This window comes from Falco peregrinus, chromosome 1, assembly GCF_023634155.1.
Source record: "Falco peregrinus isolate bFalPer1 chromosome 1, bFalPer1.pri, whole genome shotgun sequence".
Lineage (NCBI taxonomy): Eukaryota > Metazoa > Chordata > Aves > Falconiformes > Falconidae > Falco > Falco peregrinus.
In genome coordinates, this window is record NC_073721.1 from 15,621,231 (window position 1) to 15,639,416 (window position 18,186).

Here is an 18,186-nt window from a genome sequence, read left to right on the forward strand (position 1 = left end):
CAGGTACCACACTCAGCTGAACTGCAAAATTACTTCATATTACTAACCTTCCTTCTTTCCCTCAATAGAAAATTAGCTAAAGTAGATAGCATGTGTTGAAGAGCCAGAGAAAAGTCAGGATAATTTTTAGGAAGCATTAAAAAAAAAAAAAAAAAAAAAAAGAGAGAGAGTCAGGTCACAGCAGATCTTAAAATTCTCATCTCTAGGCAGAAAGATAAAGTACTCACTATTGAATTCTCCATTTATTTTCGTTGTTGACAGCCAGCACAGTGTTAAGATTCACTATGGAGCTACAACCTGTTTCATTCAACACTGTCAAAATGCACTTAGATCCAGAATGGCAAGAGCCTGGTTCACAACACTGCTTTTTCACACTGGTTCGAAGGGGCCTTCAGTTACAGGAGAAAAGCCAGAGCGTGACTATAGGACTGAGGAAGAAAGGAGGCCAGAGTGGTATGCTTCTGAAGTTCAGCCCCAGAAATACATTCCACACTGTGACTGGACAAAATAAAACTCCCCGTAATGTACTATAAAGGGGATCTCAAGCTACGGAAGTGCTCTCTACCATACTGTGATCCCTGAACACAGCTGGCTACACCCAGATGTTCTACCAGGTTTCTGTAATTTCTCCAACTCATCTCTAGTATGACAAAGAAAAGCATTCATGCTGTGAAGGTTAAATCAGTCCCACTGGACATCAATATTTCCCTTGTTAGGAAGGATGGAGAATGTCACACAACAGATACTCAAGACTCCCACAGATGACTGTTTTGGTTTCATTAAGTTCACATGCCAGTTTTTGTTCAAGCCTTAGAGAAAAAAATATGGGACATACTATACAGCATTATCACTAATATAAAGAATTTGGAACTAATCTTATTCCACTCTGCTAACACAAGCCATACCTAGGCTTCCACTTTTTGTTCCTCATTGCAAATACTCCAATTCTTGTTCCGTATCACTCAAAGGAAAAAAAATGTCACAGCGGGCATAACCACCAGTGTACTGGTTAGCACAAAGAGACATTTCCCCATGTAGGAGCAGAGAAAAGCCATAGCTGATTTTCATAATGAGCCTCGAGGCTCAAAAGCAAAGTTTCCAACTTAGTCTCTTAACACTTGCACTCAGTGTTTTCTGCATTCAAGTGAAGTAATGGTCTTTACACATACCTTCAGACTCCATCTGGGAAATGCAGGACTGACTTCAGCCTCTTCTGGCTTCTGGGCTGAAGGTTACACCATATACCTTGAAAGGTACGGAATGGCCTCAAAAGCACGTGAAACAGATTGATGAATTCAAGCCAGCACCTTTACATACAGGAAGGATTAGGCTTATTAAAATTGTTTGCTTTGCAATGCATCATTCTTTTTCCTGCTCTCAGCAGTTTACCAGAATTTCTAAGTTAACTCCCGCAATGCTGGGAACTTGCTTTCCTTTACAAAGGGGTAGAAACACTGGAAAAAATACAAAAAAAAACATCTGAAGGGGAGATCACCTGGACAAGGCTATCTGAAATTAAAACAATCACATGAACCACCTTTCCCTTTTCATCTGGTCTTCTGGAAGTATTCAAGCAACCCATTTCTGTTGGCAGACATCAGAAAGAAAACAAATGACATGCATGAAGACAGACAGCATCAACACAGCTCATTCATCCAGTTGAGACGCACCAGCTGTGCCAGTGTCAGGCAGGGCACCCACAAGGAGACAGGCAGAACTACAGATTGCTCAGCATTTGCAGCAGTGGAGAGAGGAGAACACAGACACATTTTAAGAAATACTGCATGTGTTCTAGGAACAGAATAACGTGAAGTACTTCCATGGCCGGGTGCCCAAGAACTTGCAGCTGCCATCATAATCCAGGGATTTTACTGGTCAAAACGGAATACCATGCTTTATATTGCACACAGGGTCCTGTGCTGACGAGAGCACAGCATGCATTTGCAGAGATACGCCTGTGGCAGCTGAACGACAAGACAGACAAGTGGATTCAAACAATCAGTTTAGCAAGACTCAAACATCCAATACAGGATAAGCATTGGTAAGTGTCACCAAGACTAAGATCTAAGCCCAGAAACTCGGCAATATACAGCCAGATGCAGCAAATAACTTACAGAAGCTACCGAGTAGGCCACACAGGTGAGCCCTGTGCCAAGTTGATGAATAAATGTCTACAATAAAAAGGTGACCAAACCAGAGATTTCACAAGGGATGACACAATAAAATACACAGAGGATTTTCACAAATGCATACCATTGCCTAGTTTACAATTAGACCATAGTCTGAAGTTTACAATTCAGCTGTAAATATAAAGTTTACAATTCAGCTACAACACTGCAGTTATAATACACTACGCCTGCTTTTCTCCTCTTTGTTTCTAACCACAGATAATTAATGTGATGTCCCAGTATTAAGAAAGCATTCACCGCAATTAACAAAGATATCCATAAATTCAAATTGGTTAATGCTTTAATATTGATTATTATTAAGTGATTAATGTCTTAATAGGATGACAAAACAGTAGAAATCACGGTGGATTCTTAAGACAAATCTCCATTAGAAAATGACCAAATCCATCAACAGTAGAATCACTTAACTGCAACCAGGTTTCATTACAAGAGAATAAAGAAAATCTGAAGTAGACCACCAGATACCATAACTTTTACTACTACGAAGAAATAACAAAAACTCTTTTCTGGACTACAGAATATACAGCACACCCCTTAACACAGGTGAGGACACATTTTTTCCCCCCTTCTCTTTCTCTCATACTTAACACCAGTTTAGAAAAATAGCTGTGCTGCTGTACACCACTTTTGACTCAAAACACGTAAGATGAGTTTTCCTGTAACTTTGTGCAAATACAATCTCTGTCCTTATGAGCTTAGAAAAACTGGGTAAAAGATGCAACTCTGTTCTTCTACCCCCACAATCATCAGAAAGTATCCTCAAGGTAAGAAAGCCTACTAAACCCAAAAGACACTGTAGATCTTGCTGTACCAAAAACCAGCCTGAATGCTCACTGGAAGGCAGCTGTAAAAAGTTAAACATACCCGTTTAATTCAGGAAGGTGAAAGATACTCTGGGATTTCCCCACAATAATAACTCAAGAAATACAGCTACATTCCTCCAAGACAGAAGCAAAAATGATGAAGCCAAGCATGCATGATTATACTTTGAATATCTGCCTAACCCAAAGTGAGAAGCATCCCCTATGCAAACTTTTTTATGCAAATAGGATAATCCTTAGGTTCCGCACTCAGCCATTTTAAGGGAAAATACCAGAAAAGGACCAATTAGAATTAAAGACAGCAAAACAAAGACAAGCACATATCTTTCTCCGCTCCCTAGTTCTCATTTTCTTCTTTTTTCCCAGCGATGACAGACTGACAGACAGAAGGAAATATACATCCACCCCACAGTCTTCCATACAAGTCAATACAAAAAAATCAAGTGTTTATTGGAAGTCTGCATGAAGGCACAGATGAGCTTGATTACAGACACATCGTAACAATTACAAATATATGTAAACACCTTGAGATATACAACAAAGCAATAATACAGCTAATACAGGAATAAAATGTAACCTGCTAACAACCCCCACCCCCCCAACTTCTTTGTATCTGATGTTCTTTCAATGATAAGCTCCAATTCACACCGACACAGTGTAAATGCTTTTAAAGTCATCACTTGGATTCATGCTCAACAAATTTGCTCTTTGACCATTGTTGTTAACCAGCGGATGTATAAATTTGATCTGAATTTGACCAGGCTTCCTTCACAAGGATCAGGAACACACAGGAATAACCAGCTAGACACCCAACCAACCAACCTATAATGATGCTTTGTAGATTCTCTAAATACACAAGAGCAATCACCAAGGTATTGAAATTAAATATAAGCTTCAGAAAAGCTCAAGGATGCTTGTTCCATTTTTTACTTGCATTTGAGGAAATTTCTGTATTTCTGCAGGAAAGGAACAGTCTACAGCTGTCAGGTGATTTTTTTCTTCCTCCACAGGAGGCTTAGATTTCATCTGAAACACCTGCCAAAACAAAAGTCAGCAATCACAAACTAAAGTGCCTTGGACAGCTTAGGTTTTAGCACTAGAATAAAACACCTTCATTTATAGACAGAGTATTAACTTATATCATGAGAAAACACGCCTTTGCCTGTAGAAGACTACTTCCAATATTTTTGTGGAAAGGTGAACTGCTTTTTTTTTTTTTTTAAATTAGATATCAATGCCAGGAACTTAAAGAACTGCAATACAGCACTGTTTGAAAGGAAACGACAAAGAAAAAAAAATCATAGTTTTAGCACAAGCAATTGCCAGGCCTAGCCAAAGAGTACTCTGAGCAGCAGTTTACTACAGGGACATAGTTTTCTCAGCCTCAACCCTCAACCATCTGTCCTAACACCGCACTCCTCCTCTGCAAAAGCTTTATAACCGCCGGAGCCCAGTTCCAGTGAGGAAAAACTCCTATCCATGTAATACATGCAAAACGAAACCTAGTACAGCTACAACATTTCTCTTGACCCTGTGGCCACATCATCCCAACCTAAAGATGAGGTAGTACTTTTCTTTGGAGCCTAACTAGTTGAACAGGAACAAGCACTAGTCTCCCTAATGTAGCAGCTGTCTGTTAACACAGCGTCAAACTCCATCATTTTATCTCTTCTTCAGGGCACACTACTAACGCAAAACCAGCAACGGCTGCTTAAAAAAACACCCAAAACAAAACATGATATGAGCACACACTCCCAACTTGAACTACGACTGCATCGTTAAAGGCCACAGTTTGGCATATTCATGACTTCCTCTAGTTTACAAAATGGCAATGACTCTTAACCTCTATTTGTACTGGGACAAGTGGTTATTAACCAAAAGGAACATAAAGGGTATCCTGATTACTTATTACAGTGAGATGTGGAATTGAAAAAAAAAAAAAAAAGTTTAAGAACTCTAGTCTGAATCCAAAAAGGGCTGGGAAAGGAATTCAGCTCCTCGGGGACCTGAGGAAACCAGATTGTCTTTATGCATACAGTCCATTTGGTTATTAGGGGCTCTGTTTTCTCTCTCCAAGACGACAGCTCTTTGCCCTCAAGCAGGTTGTTGTAACATATGCATGTATTATAACTTTATAGCTTACACTCATAAACCTTCTGGTTTCTTATGAGATGGCTTGCACTGGAGAAATGTGCTCTGCATAGTCCATGCTCTGTAGATTCCCAAGGATCAAAAAGAAATAGACTGCCATGACTGAAACAAAAAGGAAACATCAAAAAGATTTGAACAGTATTAGAACTCATACTGCTTGTAAAACTAAGCATTAGGATTAGAAAAACCACTACAAGACTTAAGGTCCCTGGATGTATCCTCTTAGTAAGCAATAATCAATACTGAGGATGAGAGACTGCATTTCTTTGACTGACAAAATATTCAAGGATCTTTTATTTGTCTCCGTAATAACTTTCCATTTATTTAACAAAATATATGGAGTTTATCTATACCGTCTCCTGTCAGCAGTGCAACTTGCAAAGATCTTAGGAAGCTTTCTCTTTTTCATTGTTTCCAAGACTGCATTTTTCATTCAACTGAAGTGCACAGGGATTCCACCCAGGCAGATGGATTCCTGAAAGCAAACATTTTAACAGGAAAAGAATCCTGCTCGATTCAGCTCCAGTACCACAACTGCCAATAGAAAAGCACTGAATCTTTCTTCAAAAACTCTCATAGTCCTTTCTGCCCTTGGGAATATACTCTCAGAGGAGTATATGTAATTAAAACAACCTTATCTGGCTGTTAGCTGGAAGACTATCTCCAAACAGTCCCACCTCTTCTTCCAAATAACTTCTCTGGAACAAATAATGGATAAAATAAACTCTTAATGCTCTACAGGGTATCAGCTGCATTCCAGTGTCTAAGCCAGATCCCTTGAGAGAAAAAGTTAAAAAGAATGCTGCTTGATTGTCAGAGAGGAAAGCACTGCTGAAACAGCTAGAAGATATATATATATTTTTCTAAAAACCTTTAGCTGTGAAGGGGTACAACTTAACAAAATGCTCATCACAGCTAAAAATTGCTTCTGTGGCCTTACACAACTAGTGATGATGCAGTGTGCTAATGACAGGCATTAGTAATGAAAAGGAAAACACAAACCCACCCACGTGCTTCTGAGATAAAAGCAGCCAAGCACTTAAGCCCTCATAGTAAGCTGGACCTCACTGTCAAGTGAGTTTCTCCATTCTATAGGAGAACTGATAAAATCACAGCTGTGGAATCATAATTCGTGACTATAATTCACAAGGAAAACTGAAAATCCATTTACATTTATTAGGAGATGGTTGTGCACAATTTCTTATCTTATTCAAAGAGTCTACAAATAGAGTTTAACACTTCTGATTGCAAGCAAATGTTTGTTCCAAGTTCTTAGTTAGGTAAGGCCAATTTAGCGCCTTGTTACACTTCCAAGATTTTGTATACATTTGTCAGTTCTTTACTCTCCTCTGGTAACAGTCCCACTGGAATAGTAAGGAGAGTTCACTAAGACACTTTACAACAGCAGCTGAACTTGGATTACACAAATTCAATTTTGGAATATTCTTCAAATGTAAATTATTCTAGGCAACTTTCCATTTTAAGATCTTAAAAGAACACTGTCAAAGGCTTCCCCCCTCCCTCCCACATTTATACCACTACCACTCTGAGCTTGCGCTCATTAGCCATATGTCCAAGAACCTCAAAGCACTTCAGAAAGGAGAGCATCATTTCAAATAGCGGTATACTTCGGCTGGAATCCTACTTATAAAAGAATATATTTTCTTCGTCTTATGTTTACAAAAGGACAAACATCAAACTAAACCAATCTTATCTTGACCTGAGTCCCACCTCTGACTGCCTGCAATTTTCTCACATGCAATCCCTACCACTGACTCAGGAGCTCCATTTAATTACAATGGTCACAGCTGAGTTATCTCTACGGAAAGGTGAGCATCTGCTGTGGTCATCTATTTTCAGATGGAAGCAGTGGTCAAATTTTAGGTCTGCCACAATCTTGAGAGAATCACTTGATTTGAGAGTCACTACCGTAACTAATGTAACTTGATAATGCACTTGATCCCATATTTATTTGAAAGTGTAATAGACTATATATGCATTTCTCTAAATTCTCTCAGAGCTGAAACTACACAGCTACAGTGAAGAAATTCTAGTTATGCCTCAAGCGGAACCTTTTACAACAATATTTTAACTTACTATTTGGATTTGGAGCACTAATTTTATAAAGATTTTCAGTTTGCAATTTTTACTGAATATGTGAACAGCAAACATGAAAATATATGTACAAATGTTAGTATACTACCAAAACGCTGTACTTCCTTCTTTAAAATGTCCTTAGTAAAGCATTAGGCATGTCAAACAAACTTTTGTAAACAAAAGATAAATTACTCATGTTCTGCTCTGATTATAGCCAGATACATATTCTCATAAAATAAACATTCTCTTGTCATTTTCCATGGCCCACATATCCATATATGAGGTAAACCACTTAAAATCATCAATAATACATAAACCTCAGTACTCAACAGGAACCTCAGGAAAAACGTAACTTAGTAAGATGTCAATATCAAGAAGTGACACTTTGTTCCACTGCAAAGTGAAACTAATTTATTTGTGCTAAATGAATGGAAAGAATGTATTCAGAATACATTTCTTTATACATTGTACCGGCTTAGGCTGCTAAATAAGCATTCGTTAGTGCCATGTTGTGCTACTTTCTTGTACTCTGTTTCTACCAAGCAATACAACATTTTGGCTGTTAGGCCAATATAGTCCTATATGCTCATATTTTATTTTCTAACAGACTTTTGAACATTTAGAATACCTGTTCAAACTTTGCTTCAGGGGAATCACAATTAATATATTTTAACAAGAAAAATTATCATCAGCTGTTCTCTACAATCACATTGCCTTCTGCAGCAAAAAAAAAAAAATAAATCAAAGAGCACGCTTTAATCAGCTATCAGTAACCTGCAGGCAGGACCACACTTACCAAAGTTAATTGTGACAGATCACACAGTATGGGCAGCTTACAGGTTAACAGAAATGTCAAGTTAAATCATCAAATCTTAAGGTCCACGAACTGTACATTCCACAGACTCCAACAAGCTAGTTCCCTCACTGTAAAATTCAGACTGTACCATACATTTGAGGTGCTTTTAAACAGGAGAAGTATGGATGTGTCCTGTGTGCTGAATTAAGCTTATTTACTATGTAATACAATAGAGTATGTGTCTTGGGCACTGATTAGGGTGTCTGACTCACTTTTGCACTAGAAGCTGTTATTTCAAATGACTGAAACGTAGTGCTGATTTTCCATAAGCTTGGTAAACATTAATAGTTCAGAATTTATCATATAGCCCATCATGCCTTTAATTTTCTGCAAATTGTCATGAAAAAATATAAAAAGGTATCCCTTTAATTTTACAAACCTAAAAGCCAGGAAAATGAAGCTTTGGAGCCAAGCAAAACGACATAATGCCGTATTACCAAACAGAGTAGCAAATGTTCCAGCCAGAGAATGGACATACATGTAGTTCAAGTAAACACTGATGGAAAACTTTTGTTAAGTTAGTGTTGTAGACCCACAACACTGGCTGCATTTTATACAAACGTTTACAACACAATTAACAGTGAAGCCTATATAACCTCAGTGCAAATAAGTCAAATCCAAATACGCCAAGTAAGCCTTTGGCTTTTAGTAAACTGCTCCATGTTATGAGTCCACTTCTGACATACAGACTGCTGAGCACATGCACTAAGGCTGAGAGGAGGGATGCACTGAATGTTGAAAAGTGGCTGACTGCGATGCTGCGGATTGGACCGTAGGCTGCACAGGTGGTGGAGGTGGTGGTGGAGGTGGCTGCACTGGGGTCTGCGTGTTTGGAGAAGGAGGAGGAGTGGGACGTTTAAATTTGTCGGGGCTGTTACTTCTTCGTGGTGAAGGCCTCTGCAGAACAAACATTGAAATTACGTTTAACACACTCCTGAACATTAGGTGCAAGTCCTCTAATCGATTTATTGAGCTTTGCAAAGGAAAAAAACAACACAAAGAATCTGAACAATTACATGGGAAGAATCCATTTCAAAATATTGCAAGAATCACAATATAGCTCTTATATAAAAAAAAAAGTTTTTTTGAAACTGAGTAGCAAAGGAAAGGAGAAGTACTTCTGACATCAAACAGAACATGCACTCCTTCTTGTCAGCTTGCAGGACACGAACACAAGACATGTCCTGAAGATAGGTTTACCTACAATGACCAGCGAGCTAAAAAGAAATGAGAGGTGCTGTAGAGACAGCACAATCCAAGTGGTGCCTGCCCAGCCAGTAAGTGCTGATGAACTTTTAACTTTACACTGCTGGCATTATGAAGTCCAGCTATGTGGTACCTGCGTGTGGGTGGAAGCGTTTCAAATACCAGAGAGTCTGCCCAGAATCTGCAGCTTCCTGAAAGACTCTTAGCCTGCACGCTGGAGCAAGACCAAAGCATAACACAAGTTGTTCTTTGGAGAACAAAAACCAGATTACAATCCTTTGAGCTGCCGGAACAAAGCAGTTGTTAGAGAGCTCTCCTCAACAGAAACCACAGGTTTTTCAACAACCTGCACGTTTTAACATTAAGATTTAAAACCCACTTTACCTTTAAAAAGCAGCGAGGGGTGGAGTGGGGCAGAAGGGATCTTCTTTAATGTCAGCAATGTGAAAATATAAATTACATTACAGAACACCAAGTTCTGCACTTTTGCAACAAAAATGCTCACTACTTACCAATCCAGTCAGCATAAATTAAGAACCTCATGTCACGACAAACCACCCACCCAGAATTAATAATTAAACACAGGTGATCAGCTTTGGGAGAAGCATGATTACAGTGCTATACATCAAATGTACTATATGCAAGGTCAATTTGTTCTGTAATGGAGATAAAAAAAGATAAAAAATCCTGGAGTCAAGAATCAAACTGCAGTTTAGTCAAATAATGTATAGTGTATCAATTTTTTCTGCACATCTATGTACAATAGATTAATGCTCTATGCAAAAAGCCAAGGGATTCCTGACAACTGGCTGATGCCTCTGAAACGCTTAAAACTATTTATTGCATTTGCACACATCTAATAATATGAAGGGACCTGGTTTCAGTACTGAGACAAAGCCAAGAGCTACTTGTCTCCACGTTCCTCAAAACAAGTAGCATTTTGTCCTGAAGATGATCTTTTCCAGAGTGACTCGATGTGATACCAATGAATTTACCGTTTCGGAAAGAGCTGTATTTCACAGAGACTAAACAGAACACGTTCCTTGAAAAAGTTATTTATAAAATTAGGTGCCAGGTTTTCCAGAAGCATAAAGATCTTCCTGTGACTAACTCATGTGACACGCAGCAGTGGGCTGAACCTGGACCAGGATTCTACCATCCCACTGAGTGTCAGCTTCTCCTGTTCTACCCACCATTGTAGCATTCCCACCAATCTTTGCTCAACGAAACTAACAATTCCCTTGCTAGTTCACCTAAATGACTTTCGAAGCAGCCATATTTTAGCATTCTACTACAAATTGTATTGAAACATGTTTTCATATCTGAGAATGACAAGTATATGCAGAAAACTTGCAGGATACTTACATACTACCAGACCCGATGAGAAAAATCAAAATGGTCTTGATACAACAACTATAAGGTATACTGCCAAATGTTTAACATTTAGGCCCTGTTTGCTCATTAAACTCCACAAATATTTAGAAGAAACACAATTAAGTAGAAATGCATCAAACATCGCAGGTAAAAAGAAACTAAAAATCCAGTTGAAAGACACGAGAAATTGCCCTAACAAATGTTTATATTAACTTTCTTCTTTGCCAATGAGAATAGAAAATAAGAGTTAACTGCCTGTTACAGTGACATGATGGTAGCATTGTGTGTCATCCTGAAGAAAACCTGAGCTTGGAGCAACCTCAGATGACTCATCCGTCAGATGGTGGAGACTAGGAGAAAAATGAAAGCAATGTTTTTACTTCCTGGGATAGGCTTAGTAGCTTAGAACATCACTTCTCATACCCTGCCTGCTGATCCGTAAGATGATACCTATTACTGTCCTTAAGATGACAATACATCCTATTCTTTTGCAGAAAATAAGGTTCTCCAAAAAGAATCAGTTTCTGAGGGGTGAAGAGGAAAATCAAGGTTGAAGAAAGCACCAATAGATATCTTGGAGTAAGGAGACAAAAACAAACATTTACAAAAATGTTTTGTAAAAAAGCTTAAGGACAAGCAATCATACCTTTTAAAAAAACAAACTGACATTGGTAGCAAGTATTTACTATTTCAAATACTTACTGTAATACCATGGGATGGTCCCATATGTTGCACATGAAGGCCTGGGGAATTGTAGTAAGACATTCCAGCTCTAGTCAGTGAAGTTGGTGGTGTGAAACCAACTGTGTGACTTGCATATGACAGACCTAAAAATTGTTAAAACAAGGTAACATCAACATTCTTGTTTATATTGCAAACTAAAGCATGAGGGTTTTCTAAAACTATTTAGTTCTGAATCAATGACAGGTTAAGAAATGGTGACTGCCACCAGATGACATCTAAATAATAGCCATTATACTGAAAAGTGCAATGTAAAATTAATTTATTTTCCTGTAGGAGAATACCATATGCTTCAAAACATTACATAACGTTAAACAACTTTTCCTTAACATAAACAGTGTAAGGCTCCCCTGGCAGCATAGTTTTAGTCCACAAGTATTTCCATTCAGTCTTCCGCTTCTCCTTTGAGGACCTGGCTCCCTGAACAAAATAAAATCTGAAGAAGCAGAGAGGTTGTGCCTGGAGAAGCCATCTAGCACTGGGCCACTACAAGTTTTCACAAAGAAACTGGATGTAGGCGGCTCCTCCAAGGCACACCAGATCTGCACCCAGGCTTCCTCCTCTTCTGCCTTGGCATTTACAGGCAGGGACCCAAAGATCTTTGAGGCTGTGAAGTTGAAACATTCTGGGATTAGTTGCCAGCTGGACTAGGGTAGCAACTAACATTTAAAATTATAGCTTGTTTAATCCACACTAAGGAACACTTAATATTCAAAAGTGCAAATATCTAGTTCTTCCACCTAAATATTTCCTTTCAGTAAGATTTAATCTATAAAAATACAGACTACCTGTACAGCTAATCAAGGTAAACAGAAACAGCAACTGCTTAGTACTTAAAGTTCAGACCTTGATGTGTTCTGAGCATTTTGATAATTTCTCAAAACAGCACTTCTCCCAAAACCTTTAGCTCATTATTGCTTTCTGACAACAACATCAGTAAGGCAGAAGACAAGACTTTTATTAGCTGTTCAGTATTGGACACTAGCAACTGCTTTGGAGAATTATGACCCCAAAAAATTTCTAGAACTCCATTAAACTTTTGTAACACCACACTGGGTTTCAGTTTTCTCACTTCAACGCTAAACTAATGCAAAATTGTGCCACTGCAACTACAGTATGCACCAACACCCAGCTCTGTCTGTAACTGTATGTATCTTCTGCCTATGGTTGATGAGACATGATCTTGGGGGTGGGGGGGGAGCAAGCCTCATATCACTAATAAAGTCATGTAAGAAAACATACTCCCTTTGCTTCCTTCAATTCTGTTTCATTCTGCTACATCCCCAGTGTATGTCTTGTGCAAATTACAAGTGATTCCAATGGAATCACTGTCACTTTACAGGAGTCAAATAATGCAGATTGACTAAACAGTCTAATTGTCTGTACAGCATATGTTTTATAATTGAGTGCTTTTATAAGCACAAGGACAGAAACAAGTCAATGTTCAGGTAGGCAACAATGTGTCAGAGACATGAGCCCAGAACAATAAAATGCAAAAAATACACTTTAAGCCACCTTTGCAACATTATGGTTTTGGACTGCTTTGGGATAAACGAGCTCCAAAAGTTTTATAAATCAAGTCCACACAGCAGTCAAAGAGGTGGTAACAAAGCAGTGCATGTACATCCAAAGGTGGCTCATCTCTGCAGCCCAAAATCTTTACCTAGCCTAGCTACAGAAGCGAAGCATAATGGTTTATCTACACTAAAGTCTAACTGGTAATTAGAGTAACTGTCCCCCAGCTGCCTAGGAGTAGCAATGCTTCTACAGTCTTCAAAGTTCCATGGACTGTCCTAGAAATCTCAGCAATATTTCAGCTTGAAAGAGTCCTCAAAAGCAGCATCTCAAGCCACACAAAGCACAAAAGGCTTTGGGATTTAGGAGCCAGAATCTGACCATTAAACATGTATCCACATGAAATTATAGTGTTTATAACTGGTTTCAAATTATGTTTCTACAAATTCAGGTACACCATTTCCCAAATGAAATGCGCCAAGTAATACAACTGTATTATTCTGTGCTGATACTCTCGACAGCATCTTACTGCACTGCTCTAGATACGAAGTACTCTGAAAAACTATTTGTTTTCAGCCATTACTGCATTCATATACCCCAGACAGCTGTACAAAATTCCCTATTGATCTCATTAGTTCTCTAACAGACTGCTGCTTCTATTTTCCTGAAGTTTGAAACTTCCCAACTGTGGATATTAATTTATCAGATGTAAAGAGAGTAATGCAGTTGCCTGTGCAGAAACACTAGCCTGAAACACTTACTGTACAAACATTACTAACATTGTGAACTCTTGTTAGAAACAATCATTTCAGCTATGCTATTTTTAACTATGCTTCAGACTGCATTTCAGCATCCCCTGTCTGTGGGATATAATTCCCACTAGAATGCAGCACTCCTTTATCAGCTACTGATGGGAAGCGAAGTCCGCAGGGAACAAGCCATGTGCTTCAGTCCCAGTACAGGAAGAAACCGACAGAGTATACCCCTCTACTGACACATCAGCATCTAAACTGGATGCATTTCTAGGTAATCTAGGATGCAAACCTGTAAATTACCAGATAATTTGCCTACACATATCTTTAATTACAACCACTGTGCGGCCTGTAGATGCAATGTAGAGTTGCATATTGCACGATGAAGTTTGCACATCTATAACCACAAACATCCACAGAACAGTCGTTAGCAATGACTACATTTCTGTACACCCAGTTACAGCAAAAAGATAAGAAAGCACGTATCATTTTCTTGGTAACATACCTCATAAAACATCAAAAGTCAAGTGATTAGGCTCATTTCAGAAGCCCCCAAACCTCCTGAAAAACTATCATGATGCTAATCTCTAACATTGTAACACGGCTTATGGCCATAGCTAGTTTTCACACATGCTTACTCCTTTTACAGCACCTGGAAGAAAACTGTTCTGAGTACTCCTGAAAAACTAAAGCCGTTCTTGAAAATTAAAGACTTTAAAGACATTCTATATGTTCTAGCAGACCTATGTAATAAAACATCTCAATCCTTCTTGCAGAATGTGTCAACGTAGAGGTACATCTTGTTTGCCCTTACTGCAGGACTCTGTCCAACAGGTTCTAAAGATGAGCTTGGGAAAGCAGGGCGTGCATGATTCGCTTCATTACGTACAAGTGAGCTTGTGATCACCACATAACATCCATGGCAAACAACTTCTAACAAATGTCCAAGTGCAATTTTAAGGGATTTTAAATTTCAGTCGATAACTGTGTTAGTAACACAAATACACTTCCTTTGAATTAAAATACTTATTCAGTAATTAAAAACTCAGAAAAGATTAGTTTGCTTTTGTTATACAAAGTCCTAGAGACAGGAATTCTTAATTTTAGAGTTATTGTTTTACAATATAAAATAGCAGACGTAGAAAAGCCATTTTGCTACTAAAGCAAAATGGAAATTGACTTTTTTCCCCAACACATTCAAGATTAGACTTTCATAAGAAGTTTTAATTCAGAGCACAACAGCAGTCTTATTACTAGTTCCATTGTCAAACTCTAGAAATCTGTTTGAACTATGCATCCTGTTGGGTAAGAACTATGGAGGGGAGATAATTTTAAAAAATAAAGAGAAAGAGACAGTAAGAGAGAAAAAGAGAGTACAAAATAGAAATAAAAGTTCAAGTGATAGCTCTTTAACTAACCTTCAGTATCTGTTCACAGTGTAAAACACAACCATGCGAAAACATGCTGCACTAGGAGACATCTAAGGCAAAACTATTTTTACATTTATGAGGCAGGTTTTTTTCTCCAGACTAGCTTTGAAAGGCTACTGACCTAAATATATTGATAGGGCACATTACTATGTGATGCATACAATAATTTTAGAAACTGGGTTAAATATTTACCAGGTGATATAGGTCTGCTAGAACTTGGTGAGGGTGTATAAGGGATAGGACTGGACACAGTGCGAGGTCTTAATCCTTGTGCAGACATCTCATTAAAATATCTAACAAAAAAAGGTAAAGAATAATTAGATCAAACCTTTGAAAAATGTGCCATGTTTTAATGTTTCACTGTGGTTTTTTCAATTCCCGTAAGAATCACATTAGATTAACGAAGAACCAGTCCCCTTTAGGTAGCCATGACATGAACTCTCGCCATTGCTGAAGGCTCAGATACTGGCTTAACTTTCTGGAAACTTAACTAACTGGAAATAGCTGGACTTATCGTAGTCATTTGCAGTTAAATCCGTACAAGTTGCATACAATTAGAATAGTACATATTAAGGCCAGAGGTATAAACCATGCCATCCAATCTGGCCTATATTACATTCCTGCACTTTACACATCATTTCTACATGGAACTCAAAATTCTCTGGCTGGAGTGTGTCTTCCAGAAAGGCATTCAGCACTAATCTGAAACAATGAAAATGGGCCAGGGGGTAGGAGGAATCATTAAAGTATTGGTAATTTGTTCCAACAGCTGATCAGCCTCACAGTTAAAAACATACCCTGTTTCCTACTTGAATCCCTCTGGTCTCAACGTTTAGCCATTTTCTCATCATGTCTTTTGCCACTGAAATAGAGAGACATTTTGAACCCAGGACTTGTCCTACTAAAGATACTTCTAGGTTGTTTTGCGAGAAACCTCCTATACTACACTATAATGAACTGAACAGATTAGAAGCTCAAGCAAGGAAATTTTCCCCGCCTGTAATAATTTTAGTGGTATTTATTTGTACTTTACTCGCTGAACACAGCAAAGCTTCTTCACAGCCATCATGTGTTATATAAAAGGAGATAAAAATCCTACCAATTGCTCCTACTTGACATTTACTGTGCGCATCTCAAAAGTAATTTTATGTATTTTTTCCACAGCACTAGGCTGGCAGCTTTCAGGTTGACTTGCTTACGTTCTCTCCACCTAGATTTTACAGTCTTTGCCCAGATTAGAGGTTCCCCTGCTCATCTTCTCCTACACATATGGTTGCAAATCAGTGCACCTGAGTTTATATTACTACATTTAGCTGCGTTTTTTTTACAGGACACAGCAAAGCAGCAGCCAAATTAGCTACCTAACCGCCTCTGACTCTTACTTGTCTCACCTTCTACCACTGCGTTCTCAGAAATTCTTAGTAGCTATATTTGTTTCCAAATCACAAAAAAAATGCGCAACATGGAGCAGCGTTACAAATTTCTGTTTGATGGAACTCACAATAATTACTAACTCAAGGTCGGTGAGCCAGTTCATACACTGTTTGAAATATATTTTGATACTGCATCTTACTGATCTTTAATGAGGATATTCAGAGTTACTAAGCCACAACACCTAACACAGGCAGTACACTGTAGTGACACTGAAATTCATTTAAATTTCAGTAGATCAGGTAATAAAAGTAGCTGCAATAGGAAATGACAGAAAATTAACAAACTGGCAAATTAAAGTTTAATTAAATGTAAGTTTTCTAAAAAACTACCAGTGGCAAGGTTAGCAAAACTGAACTGACTAGGCTACCTCTGCAACACACAGCAACTTGTAATGCAGACAGTACGTGTACTACAGCAAGGCAGTAGTCTTTGCGATTTAATTGTATTTTATTCTACAGAAAGACAATTTTCTGTAAGTCACCCTACTACCTGGGATCAGGTGATATGGAACAGCAGCACACTGTTAGTATGCTTTCTGGTTTCCTGTATTTCCCTACTACCCCAGAGAACAGGATAGAGGATTGAGAAGACAAAGCTATTGCTAGTCAGGAGGAAGAAGTTTTGGGAGAGCTGTGTATTTTGCATTCAGTAAAGCACCTTCATCTAAACCCATCTACAAAAAGTAAAGTAAGTATCATCAGCTAACAGAATGCAACTGAAAAAAGCAGGATATCCGATCGATCCATCACCACCATCATTTTTAGGAAAACAATTTAAGCTGGCAAAAATCTACATTTTAAAATCATTACTGCATGTAGCTCCACAATTATTTTGTCTATACTGTTCTCCTAAGACAAGCCACTAATATCTGCTTTGTCCTTGCCTTTGCTTTGTATTACTTACACTGCAAATACCTGTTTTGGAGCGATTCTGTCATGTGTCTTTGTGGTACCAAGAAAATCAACATGACAATGAAATTTCATAGAAGTACAGAACAGTTAGTCAAGTTTTCCTGCATTTTATTGATTGCCACTACCTACAACTGGTTGACCAAAAATGTTATTAGGATACCCTACAATCCTGGATTAATACTGGTAATTCACATAGATTTAGATTTTTACTGTATTTCCATTACAATGTAAATACTGGCACAAAAGATTAGGCTAAAAGTAGATTCAAACACCAGAATCCTGTGTTTCTAACAATTTAATTTATATAGCATTCACTATGTCTCAATAGCAGATGTTACTGCAATGTATGTCAGTTGCCTAGGTTTTCACTAAAATGAAAACACTACCTTGAACTTTAAGGGTAATCCTTGAACCAAAATATCTGGTACCTTGTTTCTGGTAAATTATGGCTTATAACAAACATAATGATGACCCAAGAAGAAATATCTCAGTATCAGAAGAACACACAGCACAGGGTAATGTTCTATTTTTTTTTTAAAGGACCATTATAAATCCAAAATAATGTAAAACAGTAGAACAAAACAATAAGCATATGATAAGAAATAAGAATGTTTTATTCAGAGTGTATTTAAAAAAACTCTGACGTGCAAAACCACTAAAAAGCATCACATAAAACCATGAAAAACTCAAGGCTATCTGTAAGGTCAGT

General features: G+C 38.1%; 1 protein-coding gene across 5 annotated transcripts in view; it reads right to left on the reverse strand.

Annotated features, from left to right (window-relative positions):
• Positions 1-3,429: 3,429 nt before the first annotated feature.
• CCDC6 (coiled-coil domain containing 6) overlaps positions 3,430-18,186 on the reverse strand; it is a 54,255-nt gene continuing 39,498 nt past the window's right edge. For 3 of the 5 annotated variants that reach the window (XM_055793701.1, XM_055793703.1, XM_005236862.4), the window contains exons 7-9: positions 15,325-15,425; positions 11,397-11,521; positions 3,430-9,011 (exon numbers count right to left, since the gene is read on the reverse strand). In XM_055793701.1, coding sequence (XP_055649676.1) covers positions 8,820-9,011; positions 11,397-11,521; positions 15,325-15,425 — 418 coding nt within the window. In that variant the 3' untranslated portion in view covers positions 3,430-8,819. Of the gene's footprint in view, positions 9,012-9,060; positions 11,045-11,396; positions 11,522-15,324; positions 15,426-18,186 lie in introns of those variants that run through there. The other 2 variants (XR_008745434.1, XM_055793702.1) reach the window with 2 other exon arrangements.